This window comes from Protopterus annectens, chromosome 9.part0, assembly GCF_019279795.1.
Source record: "Protopterus annectens isolate FY-2018-M chromosome 9.part0, PAN1.0, whole genome shotgun sequence".
NCBI lineage: Eukaryota > Metazoa > Chordata > Ceratodontiformes > Protopteridae > Protopterus > Protopterus annectens.
This window is the reverse complement of record NC_056743.1, coordinates 268741833-268756393: the sequence shown is the minus strand read 5'-3', so window position 1 is coordinate 268756393 and position 14561 is coordinate 268741833. Positions and strand designations below refer to the sequence as shown.

Below are 14561 nucleotides of genomic sequence, written 5' to 3'. Positions count from 1 at the left end.
TCTTTATGCAAGACACTGTAATCAATGGGTGTGGCAATTTCAATGATCAATACTAATTTTGTCTTCTTTTCATGGACCACTACATCCGATTTTCTAGCATCTGTCTTTTGAACTGTTGGTAATGGGTGATCCCATGTGATGTAGACTTCTTCATTTTCTATGACGCTTTGTGGCGCACGTTTCAAATGTTTTTCAACCACTTCAGTACCATTATGTTTGCCCAATCCCCAGTACAACAGACTTGCTACATTATTATGCCTTTCAGTATACAGTCCTTCTGCCATTAGTATGTCACAACCAGCAACGAGGTGTAGAACGGTTTCTAATTGTGTTTTACAAAACCTGCATTTGTACATTTCTCTCACACGTTCTTTGGACTTTGTAAACCAATGTGTAAGTAGTCCACTCTCTTGGGCCGCCAATATTAACCTTTCGTCTCTTGGTTTTAATTCACCTCTCCTTAACCATTCCTGTGTTCGATCCAGATCAACATGAGAAAATGGAGGTTTTCTATACTTGCAACTATATTCATGCATTTTGCACATTTCTTGCCTTCTCATCTGGTCCTTCACCTTATATTCTTTATTTTGTGTTTTGGCACATTCAGTTGCTGCCTGATTTTTATCTACTTCTGGTTTGATTTGAATTCCTGATTGACACTGATATGCTTCTGCTAGATTAAGCAGAGAAGTCATTTTAGATTTATTCTCCCCATGTTTCACAACTTTCACTATGGTTGGGTCTTGTGAGGTCAGCAGATATGTGTGGAGTCCCACAATTGCAGATCTATATATGTAATCACTTTCAAGGAGGCCCATCCCTACTTTGAAACAGGGAATATATAATCTTGGTACGCACTGATTTTTATAAATCATTTGGTGAGCATGAAACATCCTTCTTGTTTTCCTATCTAATCTATCCAACACATTTTGGGGCCAGTCAATCACTCCAAAACTGTAAGTTAGGACAGGAAGAGCAAATTGGTTTATAACTTGGATTTTGTTCCTAGATGTCAACGCTGTTCTCAGGATTAACTTAAATCTTCTAAAGTATTCCTTACTAAGTTTTATTCGCATTTGTTCATATTTTATTGTTGATCCTTCATCAATTCCCAAATATTTATATACTCCCTCTTGATCAAGCACTTTTATATCACATTCTTGTCCCAAACTAACATTTTCCTGCTTTAAAGGTTCCTTTTGCACAGTTATCAAGACCAAACGACATTCTTATATCATCTAAAAAAGTTTTGACACTTGCAGTTGTACTTTCAGTTTCTCATCTAATGAGCTATTGAGCTATACAGTTTTAAATCATCAACAAAGAAAAGATGAGATGTCTTTACACTTTGTTGTTTTCAGAGAGTCACCCTGGAATATCCCCCTTTGAATTTTTATCCCTGGGATAATAATTTGTTCTTTATCCTGGCTTAGTTGCAAAGTGGTCTGCCACTCTTTCATGGTCGCTGTAATGTAGTCGATCGATTGGTGTAGGGTGTATCTTATACATTTTTAAGCACTCTTTTATCCATTGTTGTGGGATGCTATCAAATGCTTTTTTGTAGTCATCTATGTCATACTTAGACTCTTCCCCTTTTTACAATTCTCCACTATGACTTTATTTAACAACAAATGATCCTTTGTTCCATATGACTTTCTTTTACTGCCCTTTTGTTTTACTGCCATAACTGAGTTTTCTTCTAAATGACTGTAAACTCTGTTGGCATCTGTTCCGGTGTATAGTTTATACATCACTGGAAGGCAAGTTATCGGCCTATAATTTTAGGGTAGCTTGCAGGTTCACTCTCAGGTAGGAGCATTCTTATTCCTATTCTTAGCCAGGTTACTGTCTGTTCGGGGTGCGCATATAAATAGTTCTTACTCATGGCTAAATCTTCATTCAGAAATGTTAATACTTTTAACCAAAAGTTAGGTACTGCATCTGGGCTTGGGGTTTTCCAATTAGAGGCTTTTCTTTAACTTTGTTTTAATCTCTCTGGCCGTTACTTCATCCCATTTCACATCCTATACCTTTAATCTTCCTTCTTTTACTTCTGTTTATTTAGCATCTTTGTTATGTTCCACAGGATCTTCATAGATACTTCTCCAAAATGTATTATTTCTTCTTTTTTTGGCAGTCTTTCAATTTCTTTTACTTTGTTTCTCATCAATAAATTGCTTATTTTGTACTTTTCCTTTACATTTGTCTGCGTATCTTCTAAGTTTTTCCACCTGTGCTGAGATTTTTAGTTTATTTGCGATAGTACATGATAGATCCTGGTCAGTTCTAATACTGTGCATTGCTTTTATCATGTCTGCCTGTCTTAGTATTTTTGTTCATCTGTTCCCTCTTCTATATTCTTCCAACAGTGACACTTCTTAATTTCTTTATAATTTTCTCTATTTGATACTTCCAAGATGGTATTCAATTTCTCCCCTTCCTTTCCCTCACTACCCTATGTTCTTGTGGTAGAACTTTATCAGTTATTAATTTTGCTGCACAGTAATATATCCTGTTTACTTCTGTTATATCACATGGATCCCTATGGACAGTCCTAATTACTGCATTCATTTGTTTTATCAAACTTCTGACTTTTTGGGTTTTGTTGACCTTCTGCAGTCTATTTCTTTTATTGTCTTAGTATGTCTGTCTATGTCTATTAAATCAAGCAACTCTTCTCTTAGTTCATTTTCTTCTAAACTAAGGGCACGTTTTTTGTTTTCCATAGGATCATAGGACATTACTAGGATATTGACCCAGAGGCCCTCATAAGCCCAGCCAAGAGTTTAGCCCATGCATAAACAAATCAGCACCCGATGCCCCTGTCCAGTAGGGACACGGGTGGAATCCCAGGGATGTATTTTCTATTTCCCATCCAGTTATCCAGGTTGCGCTTAAAAAGGGGTAAAGAGGTACTCTGCTTGACGTGGAAAGGGAGTCTATTCCATAGATAGGAGAGTCTCTGGAACATAAATCTGTCCCACCAACAAGTCCTATTGATGTCACAGACCAGGTTGAGGCCACGTGTATGGGTTGCTCGAGGGGAGCTTGACTTGCAGATATGCAGCAGTTCCATCAAGGCAGTGTCCAAGATCACCCTGTATGCTAGACAGAGGTCACCTCTGAGGATTCTCTATGAAACAGAGTAGAAGGATAGGGCTTTTAGCCTATCTGTGTATGGTAGATTTTTGAGGCCCTGGATCTCCTGGTGAGGAACCTCTGTGGTCTCTCCAGCTTGCTGCATGTGCTTTATAAGGTACATGCCAAATGGGGTGTTGTACTCAATAATGGGCCTTATAAGGGAAGAGTATAGGGATGTTATGACCCCCTTGTCCCTGGATGAGATACCCTTACTTATGAGGTGGGCCATGTAGAAAGCTTTCCATATAATAGAAACAACATGGTGGTCAAAAGTCAGGTTGCTATCAATCTGGGTGCCCAAATCCCTCACAACTGACTGTGTGCTTAGGATGTTATTAATGTGATAATTTGTGGGGACATCACTATCCCCAAAGGGGATGATGATGTATTTTTTTGTATTCAGCTTGAGGTCATGTTTCTGGCACCAGTCATTTGTTTTGGTGAGACCCTCTTAGAGGATGTCCACGTCACTAGGGGAATTGATGACCGCTACCAGCCTGCAGTCATCTGCAAACTTGGTCAGCCGTAGCCCACTGGTTTTGGCTGGCACCTCAGAAATGTATATCCCAAGTAAAAGAGACCCCAAGACCGAACCCTGGGGTATGCCACTCAGTACGGATCTACTGCTTGAGGTGGCTTCCCCTATTTTGACTAGGTGGGTTCTGTCAGTGAGCCAGTTAGCTACCCATCTGGTAACATATAGATTGATGCCTAGTTGAGAGAGTTTATCTATTATGCCCAAGTGGGGAATAGTATCGAAGGCTTTGGCCAGGTCATGGTAGGTGGTCTGCACTGTCTTCCCCTCATCCATGGCTTTGGTGACTGTCTCAAAAAAGTTGACCAGATTTAACAGACATGACCTCCTCTTGACAAAGCCAAACTGTGTGGGATCGAGTGTTTGGAGGTTGCCAAGGTCCTTGTTAATGAGTTGCATGATAATCCATTCCATGGCCTTGCAGATCATGCTAGTTAGGCTGATGGGTCTATAATTTCCCAGATCGGTGGACGCTCCACCTTTATGTAAAGGGATGACAGTGGCTGTCCTCCACTCAGATGGGACAAAGCTGGTACTCAGGCTTTGGTTGAATAGGGTGCCTAATGGTACTGCAAGTTCCTGTCTGAGTTCATGTAGGATGCAGCCTGGATAGTTATTGGGTCCCATGGAGGCTGTAATTTTTGCCTTTGAGAGAGCAGCAATGACCTTGATCCCTAGATATAAGGGAAAGTGGTTAGGTACTGGGAATGTCCTGATTTACTGATGGGGGGGGCAGAGGGGTGAAATTTGTGCTGAATCTGTCAGCCAGCAAGTTTGCTATATCTACGGCATTTGTATATGTGGTGTCCATGACCACCAGTTCTGAAGAGATCTGGGTGCTACCTTTGAGATTATGGACATATGTGAAGAAGGCCTTGTGATTGTCTCTAGTAGATGTGGCCAATTTGGATTCGAAGTTTGCTCTGGAGGATTTCACTAGTGCTCTTATTTGCTTGTTTAGGTTAAGGAGAGATTGACTCCAATTGGGCACCTGCTCCTCCTTGGTCCTGGACAGCAATTTCTTTCTTTTGTTATAGAGTTTATTTATTGCAGATGTCCACCAGACAGGTTTACTCTTCCTTGCGGAGGATGATTTGGTACTGTCAGGTATTCCTGATGCCATGCATCTATATAAATGTTCGTATAGTAATCTGGTATAGTTTTGGATACTGGTGCCAGTTCCTAGAGAGGGAGAGGGGGCTGTGAAGTTGTTTAAACCATCCCTCAGGAGGCTGTAATCAGCTTTGGAAAAGTTTGTTTGACTCTAGCTGGAGGGGGTCAGGGGAGATGGTGACTTCAAACATGACTGCTTTATGGTTGGATCTTACAAGGGAGGATGATACTGCAGGGATGCTGCAGTGGTTACTTATGTTGGTTATTACCAAGTCCAAGATATTATCACCTCTTGTGGGGGTATCAACTAGCTGTTCCAAAGTATTTGCCTTGACAAAATCGAGGAATCTCTGGGCACTGGTGTTCTGGCATGAGTAGTTCTTCCAGTCTATGTTTGGGTAGTTAAAGTCACCCAGGATCAGGGTAAAAGGTTTAATCTTGATAGATTTGAAGAGGTCTAGATAGGCAGTTTGGGCATCTTGGGTCAGATTTGGGGGCCAATAGCTAGCTATGATTTGTATAGGGGTCTTGTCAATGGTTAACTGCACCTGCAGTGTCTGCTGTGTGTCATACTGTTTGACCAGCCTGGAGGTGTGTATGTCTTTAATATATATTGAAACGCCACCTGCCGTGGCTTTACTACCCACAGTTTGGGGTCTGAATGTATGACAGTATGAGTAACCAGGTATGGCTGGGGTGCCCTCTGCAGCTCTGAACCAGGTTTCTGTGACTGCACAGATGTCAGCATTTTCCAGGGATAAGAATGCTTGCAATGAATGCAGTTTCATGTTTAGACTCCTAGCATTTAGCAGCATGACCTTTAATTTGGGTTTTGTTGAAATTTTTATGTTGGTAGTTTTAACCACGTCACTTTTTCTAAAAAAAAAAAAAGGCACTATAGGGGAGGCAAGTACCTTTGCCAGAAGCCTGAGGCCCAAGTGAGAGAGATGCAGACCATCTCTGGCAAAGCATCATGGTCTGTTGATCATATCTTCCCAGGCTGTCCGGTACTGGATACCCCTGGAATGACACCATAAACTAAGCCAGTTGTTAAAGTCAATCATTTTCTGTTTGTATTGAAGCTTCTGGGTGATGGTAGAATGCTGCTTAAGGCTAGGGACATACCTGCCTGGGACACACATTCAGCGAGTTCAATCATGTCTTTCTTCATATAGTCCAGGGAGGTACATCTCAAGTCTTTCACACCAACATGGACTGTGACAGAGTCATAACAGTACCTGTTGTTGAGAGACTTGAGTGCATGTGTGATATGGGGGATTCTGGCCCCTGACAGACAACTAATTGGGTATTCTATAGAAAGTTTTATAGCATCTTCCAAGCATCTTCTTGTGGCACATTCTCTTCAATTTCATCCTGTGCCATCCATTGCTCTGTTGTATGGGAACTCACTGGCCTATCACTACTCAACATTGACTGCATCAGAGTTTCCACAGTTTCCTGTTCCTTCCCTTGCTGTCCAGCTTCAAGTGAATATTTATACTGGTTTCCTGTGGAAGGCTCCAAAATGTCTTCATATGGCTCCTGACCAATTGCTTCCCATTCTAGTGGTTTCCCCTTAATTTGGATATCCATTGCTCTATCCTGTTGTGGTGCTTTCTGAATTAGATTTTTTATACTGCAGCCTTCACTTTGCAGGTAATCCATAACCTCAGTTTCCATTTCTTTAACTTCTCCATTACTAATCACCTTTTCTACTTTTTCTCTTTATCTTATTTTTTGCGTTGTAAAGTTTTGCATGTCCAGATCCTTTTGCCTGTATTTCTCTTCAAATATCTTTGGTGCTGCTCTTTTTGTATTGGTTAGTTTTGCTTTCTCATTTGCATAAATATTACACCATATTAAATATCATTTTCTTTCCCATATCCATATTTCTTCTTCAGATGTTTCCTGATCTTCTTGCTTCTCCTTACTTTGGGGCTCACTGGATCATGCTATGATGTAACCTGAGTTAGACCTTCCAGACCAAATCATTCACTTCGCAGGCACTCCATAACTTCAACTTCTATTTTTTAACTTCTACTTTACTAATCTTCTTTTCTACATTCCCTCTTTGTAACATATATTTTTATTGTGAAATTTTCCATATCTGGATGCCTTTGCCTATATTTCTGTTTGAATATCTTTGGGGCTGCCTTCTTTATATTGATTAATTTGGCTTTCTCTTTTGCATAAATATTGCAACATACCAAATCTATCTTTTTCCCATGTCCATATTTCTTTTTTATACTTCTCAAAAATCTGTAGGTTTTGCTGTTTATATTTTCACACTTCCTCAGATGCTTCTTTTTCTAAACAGATCAGAGTGTCTTGATCTATATAATGTTTTTCACAAATCTGTTACATTAATGAATACAAATTTTTATTTGAAGCTTCTGACAGTTTTTCTTGTGGAAGTATTTTTCTTTCCTCTAATTTCCCTCTTAATCATTTAGTATATCTTGTGTCTATAAATTCTATGCTTTTTACATAAGAGTAACAATACATAATTTCTTTCTGATCCTCAGTAGTCCACTTTGTCGTCTTTATGGCTCTTCTTTGGCCTGTCAGTTTTTGTGGATTTTTGTGGACTACTACTTCTTCTACAACAGGGAGCCATCCTGTGTAAGGGTTTCCTATTGTGTATTCAGATAAGATTACTTTTATTGTTTTTAAGAGAGACTAATGAGCATGAAGCAAAGACCACCCACATCCTAATAAAAACTAAATGCAGATGATGTGCTCTGTATGCATGATTCTTTGAGCCACTTTTCTGGATTGGTTGAATGAATTCTGATTAAAAACTGAGCTTGAGTTAAATCCAGTGTTTTTAATTACTGACAGATTCTTAATCAGTTAAGAGCTGCCGATAGAGATAGAATGGTCATCTCTTAATCTAGGAACACAAAAGATGTTAATGTAAATAAATAAAGAACTCTAACTATTTAATGCAATCACTAGGCATGTTTTTTTCACACTATTATCAATGTCTTCCATTCTATTAAGTTCCACCCATGATACCACATACTGCAAATTTAAAATGTAGTATGAGGAATGACATAGGATAAATAATGAAGTAATGCTTGTAGACTCCGATACACCAACAATTCCTCCAAACAGATGAAACAGATGACATTAAAATAAATATGGTACCAATGCTATTTGGAGGGATTGGCATCTGCTTTGGCTTAAACCAGACTTACAAGATGCCCTTAATGTCTTAAGAGAAAATGGTAGGTGATTATTAAGAAAACACAGATTGTACAAAATTATGGATGACAGCAACAACACTGTACATTTTTCCCTGTGCTCTTTCATCAGCTGCAAGAACATAACCTTTATTTGACATTTTAAACATTTAATTCCAACAAAATTGAAAACATTTGTCAGTTTAATTATAGTACTCACTGTATTACATATCTTCTTGTTTCCCCATGGCTGTTTATTATGCATGTAAATGTAACATAGTGTCTAGAACAATAATGATCCCTGTTCTGACATTCGATAAAACAGAGAGAAAAATGCATTGCTTGGACATCATCGATATACCAGTTTAAGCATATGTAAATTCATAGATTGTATATGTATGTGTATATAGACAGCTATAAAGTTTGAAATATGTATGCGTATATAGATAGACGGGTTCACTACATATGAATGAATTTTCTTATGACTGAAGCCCATTTGACTGAGACCAAATGACCGAAAGTTCATTTGACCAAAAACTCATTTAACCGAAAAACAGCACTGGCAAGGTATATGCCCTGTTCCCCACTGTAGCGCGACCCTGGAGTGAGAATATATTGTTGGGGGGTGTGGGGGGCACAGCCCCCCAGACTGGGGGATGCCCCCCACATAACTGCAGTTTATGCACTATTATATACATGTATATCCATTAAAAATGCATTAAAACATACAACATCAGTAAAAACTGGTTGCAAAATGTGGGGGCAATGCCCCCCACACCCCCCTACAATATATTCTCACTCCTGGGTCGCACTACACTGGGGAACAGGGCATATACCTGCCAGTGCTGTTTTTCAGTCAAATGAGTTTTCGGTCATATGAACTTTCAGTCATATGTAGTGAACCCAGATAGACAGGTATCAAGTTTGAAATTGTTTTATATTTGGAAAACACTTATCCAAGATACAGAAGTTTGGATTTAAGTAGTGGGTTATAGGAAGGCGTTCAAGGAAACTTGCCCATTTGTAATTTTTTTAAGGCAAAACAAAACATTTCACACATTTAAAGTTTTATTTCCCAAATCCTGCTTAAATGTTTGCAGTTTTAAGACAGTGTGGAGTCACAAATTTCTAAAAGAATGATATTTAGCACTGAATAACTGGTGGTTACTATAGTTTTATAGGTTTAAAACAAGTACTCAGTTTTATGTAAATGTATACTTACATTTGCCAACATTCTGGACTAAGCAGAATAAAAGAAGTCCCAGTTCAAGGTTTAAAAATTATTTTTTGGAAACTCCTTCTGGCAATCTGCTTGTGTATCCAAAGAAAAAGATGGTTCCCACAACAGACTAATACGTTGTATAGCAGTGCAGTGTGATTCCCTGTCTTATACTTGTAACTCAGTGTCACAAGGGGGTGTTCACCACTACAGATTAAGCTTCACAATGGAGATGGCCACAAACCAATAGACTGTTTATTTCAATCTTTGTTCCTCATTCTTAAAGTCTTCCTTTATGTCTAATTTCAGTGTGAAATTTTTCGTTTTAATTTCGTTGTATACAATAACACTTTGTCATCATTCACTTGTTTAGGTATTTGATATATTGATCTTTATGTCCTAATATTCTATGATTATGCAACTCAAACAGACTTTCTGAAAAGATACATTGACTGCTGTAATAAATGTCAGTTTATTTCCTGGAAATCATTAATTGTCAATCTTAAATTTAAAAAAAAAACTTTCTGAAATGTACTTTTCTTGACTTTACATTGTAATTAGGCCTGTAAAAAATGTATACACCAAAATGTATATATATATATATATATATATATATATATATATATATATATATATATATACACGTGTGTGTGTGTGTGTGTGTGTGTGTGTGTGTGTGTGTGTGTGTGTGTGTGTGTATATATATATATATATATATATATATATATACATATACATATATACAAATGCATGCACACACATATACAATAGCTGATTATAAATGTATGAAGGTCTTCTAATGATGGCGTATTTGCTCTTCACAGGGCTATGGAGAAGAGGAAAAAGTATATATTGCTACTCAGGGACCCACAGTAAATACTGTCATCGATTTCTGGAATATGGTGTGGCAGCAGCATTCCCCTGTCATTGTAATGATTACAAACATAGAAGAAAAGAATGAGGTACATAATGCCAAGCTTCTTACTGCTCTTCTGTCGTTGCAAACAAAAGAATGAAACAATACATTTACCAATGATCTTGTGTGAAAATGTTTTACTAATTAAAACTTCATAAATCGTAAGTAATGGTAGAAAATATAGCATGCATTACTTCTGCTGAAGGATGTAGCTAGAGTCTGCTTCAGAAAAATGTGTAAGATAATTCCATTTCTAAAATCATTCAGTTTAAATGAGTTCTCCAAGAAAAGCAAATAAGGGTAGCACATCTCACTACAACTATAAGGTCTAACTTTTGATTGTCATTTTATGAATTACAAACTTGTGTTATCACTGGGCATCCCTTTGAAATTATGTGTGAAATTGCTTTCTTGACTAACTTGAGTTTATCTTTTTTTGTGCTGCTTAAGAATCTTCAGGTAGGTCATAGAGTAGCCCATGACTTTTACTGGATATTAAAAACAAAATTAAAGCCAGCGATTCAGCCTGGAAGAACCAGAAAAGAAATCCCAGTAATACACAGATATCCCAGACTTTTCTGACTTTAAAGAAAAAACAAATGACTTCTATTGCAAAAGTCAAGTATTTTATGCAGAAACAGGAGGCAAATTGATCTAGACTCAATCAGATATGCAAATAAATAAAACACTTAAGGGCATTAAATGACTCTTTAGCTACCAAGAGTGAGCCCTTAACATTGAATCATTCCACTATTCCCAACGATTATGCTCACTTTTTGCAGTCCCCTATAACTGACATAACTAAAGCATTTCCAACAATTTACTCCCCCCCCACCAATGAAGAACAAGAACTGTCATCCCCTGATCTGTACCTCTTAGCTTGTTATGTAGCAGCCTTTCACTTCTCTGAAATTTCAGTAAAACGGACAAAGTCCCTGCTGCTCAAACTCAGAAATTCAGGATTTAAATCCAACAGTCTTCATCCTGCCTTTCTAAGGCTTGTAGCTAACTTGTCTCTCACTTTAGGCACTGTCCCCCCGCCATTCAAACATAGAGATATAATCTGTCCATCAAAAGTCACTTCTCGTAATAGGTTGGGGGATTAAAGACTTGTATCTCCCCTGTGCCCTATTACCAAAATATTTCAAAAACTTTTATACAACTACTACTGAAGCATATCAACAACTATGGCCTGCTATGTGATGCCTTCAGTACCTTTAATACCCTAGTAATAGCCAATGATACCATTTATTGCAACCAGAATAAGGGACTTATTACTGCAGGTCTCTTTGTTGACATGACAAAGGCTTTTGAAACAGTCGACCATACCCTTCTCAACAAACTCAAAGGACTGGACTTTGGAGGTAATACTATCTGCTGGTTTCACAGCTGTCTAAAGGAAAGAACCTTCCAAGCCCATAGTAATGTCTCATCCTCTACTGCTGGTCTTGAAGAGGGCCAGGGAAGAACTCTGCTTAATGTGAATAGGAAGCCAATTCCAAAGAAGGGGCTATCTCTGATACATATCTGTCTCTCCAGCATGTTCTGTTTGATTCACTGACTAAATTCAGATCCCTAGAATGGGTGACCCTCAGACTGTTTGTCTTGCAGATATGTAGCAGCTCCATCAAGGCTGGCTTTGTTAGTGACTTGCAGGGCAAGCTCAGGTTACCCCTTAATAGTCAATAGGAGACAGAGTAAATGGGAAAGGGCTTTCAGTCTATCTTCATAGGACATGTTAACACCCTGCATTTTCTTAGTGAGGAACCTCTGAGATCGGTCCAGCTGTTGTAAGTGCGTAGTCAAGTACTTTTCAAATGGTGCATTGTACTCAAATAATGGTCTTATGAGGACTGTGTACAGTGGGACTATAATCTCCCTGGATCTGGATACCAAACCTTTACTTATAAGTTGTGCCACATAGGACTTCCTTCCCACTGCAAAGACATAACAGTCAATGTTCAGGCTGCTGTCTAGCTGTGTACCTAGATCCCTCACCTCTGAGTTTACTCTTATGGGTATGTAATTAATGTTGTAGTTGGCAGGCTTATTTGATCTCCCGAAGTGTGCAATAATGCAATTCTTTGCATTTAGTTTCAGGCCATGGTTCTAATATCAATCATTTGTCTGATTTAGACCCTCCTGAAGGATATCTACATTGTCAGGGGATTCAGTGATTGCCCTCAGATTGCAGGCATCTGCAAACGTTGTCATCCAGTGGCCTTCCACTTCAGCCTTGGCATCTGAGAAGTATATTCTGAACTGGAGTGGTCCTGTCACTAAGCCTGTGGCACACCACTAGTAAATGGCCTTTTGCTGGAACATGAATCACCCAGTTTAACCGCATGTGTCCTGTCCTTGAGTCAGTTGTTTATCTGTCTGATGACATTGGGATTTATGCCCAGTTTTGTGAGTTTATTTATAATATGTGAGTGGAGAATTGTATCAACTGCCTTGGCCAGGTCAAGGTAGGCAGTATGTGTGGTTTTGCCCTCATCCGTGGCCTTGGGTCTATATCACAAGCCCGAAAAGTCAGTTCAGTGAATGCATCGAAAATGCTGTTCGTCGAACCTGCTCTTGTGGATGGCTGCACCCCCCACACCCTCCGCTAATTACATATACCAACTCTGAGATTGCACTACAGTGAGGAAAGAGCATATTTTCCGATCTCACTAAAACAATTCGCTGAACGTCATTTTTAATGTAAAATGCCATTCGGTAAACTGACTCTTTGAACATGTAGTATAGACCCCATGGCCTTAGTGACTTTCTCAAATAAGTCCACCAGATTTAGTAGACATGACCTGCCCTTGATGAATCCAAATTGGGCCAGATGCCATGTTTGGAGGTTTCCTATGTCATTATTTATCAAACCCATGTTTATTCTTTCCATGGCCTTAAAAAAAGACTAGTTGAACTTGCAAGTCCCAGGTAAGTTGATAGTCCTCCCTTATGCAGAGAGATGACCACAGCTGTTCTGTCTATCGGAACAACGCTAGTCTGGAAGCTGTGGCTAAATAAAGATCCTATTGAACCTGATAGGTCCTAATTTAAGCTATTTAAGAGGCAACACGGTATATCATTGGGCCCCATTAAAGCTGTGATTTTAGTTTTAGAGAGTGCAGTGGCTACCTCTTCATTGGTGATAATTGGTGGTGGAATGTGAAGGGTATTTCTTTGGGGGAGAACTGGGGGTGATGGGGAGGTGAAATCTGAGCTGAATTTATCAGCCAGCAGATTTGCTATATCTTCTGGCTGAGTATAAAAGGTTCCAACTATAACTAATTCCGCACATTGTTGGGTGTTGCTCATAAGACCGTGGATATAACTGAAAAATGCCTTATGTTTATCCTTAGCTTTGGAAGCTATTCTTACCTAAAAGTCTGCTATAAGAGACTAATTTTTTCTTGATATTTATTCAAAGTTACAGACTCATTTACTGGTTTTACGAATGAACATTACCTTTAATAAAGGTATTATGACAGCATTGTTGGCTACCCTAACACTGGATACCAGTCCCAACAAATTAACCCAAGCCTTCTTGCCATTTTCCTGTGGCTGACTTGTTTCACCTTCTGCTAATGTTCCTGTAGTAGTTTCTAATATTTACTTCAGGGGTTATTGGTCAATTTCACATTCCCAGACTTCATGTAGTTCCTTATAATCGAGAAACATCTGTGTTATTAACATTCTTTATAAATACGCCTGTTCTACCATAAATGCATTTGTATTTTGCTCTAAGATGCTTATGTACCATGGGAAAAGTAACTTGTTTATCAGGTGTAACACTACACCCTTGAAACTTTGTGCAACTATGAGTGCCCCAATCCCTGAAATACTCTCTCCTTTTTTTTTAAACTATCCCCGTCCTCCTCCATTCACACAAGCATGGTTCCTACTACTCTATTGCTCATCTGTTGAGTTGAATTGTCTTTTTTTTTTTTTTTTTTAAATGATCCTCATTTGTTTCCTCTTGTGCAACAGTGTTTCCTGCTGACTTGAGTAGAAGGAAAAAGCATGGCCATTGTATGGTCAGCTGACTCTCTTTTGGAGAAGCAGCAAGAACTGTAAAGTGATAAACATTCTTTCTTAGGTTTACTAGGACAGATTTTGTACATTAGCTCTAAATACAATAGAAGAATGAATATGTATGCACTGGCAGCTTTTAACAGACTTCAACAAGAGACATTTTTTGAGAAGTGTGTGTGTGTGTGTGTGTGTGTGTGTGTGTGTGTGTGTGTGTGTGTGTGTGTGTGTGTGTGTGTGTGTGTGTGTGCACGTGCGTGTATTTCTTTTTCCACCTGACACATCCATGTTAAGCTGACATGTACAATAAGCAAATGCTAGTCATTATAATTAGCATTCGATGTTAGTTTCTTGCCAGTTATTAAAAAAACATGTACTATAGTAAAAAAAAAAATTTACATGGGGTCTGAGCTACAAATTAGCTTA

The 14561-nt window shown here is 38.7% G+C and overlaps 1 protein-coding gene across 2 annotated transcripts in view; it reads left to right on the top strand.

The window, feature by feature from the left end:
* Positions 1-14561, top strand: part of PTPN5 (protein tyrosine phosphatase non-receptor type 5) — a 772658-nt gene that overhangs the window by 671563 nt on the left and 86534 nt on the right. For both annotated transcript variants that reach the window (XM_044082854.1, XM_044082853.1), the window contains one exon: positions 10018-10155. In XM_044082854.1, coding sequence (XP_043938789.1) covers positions 10018-10155 — 138 coding nt within the window. The remainder of the gene's footprint in view (positions 1-10017; positions 10156-14561) is intronic.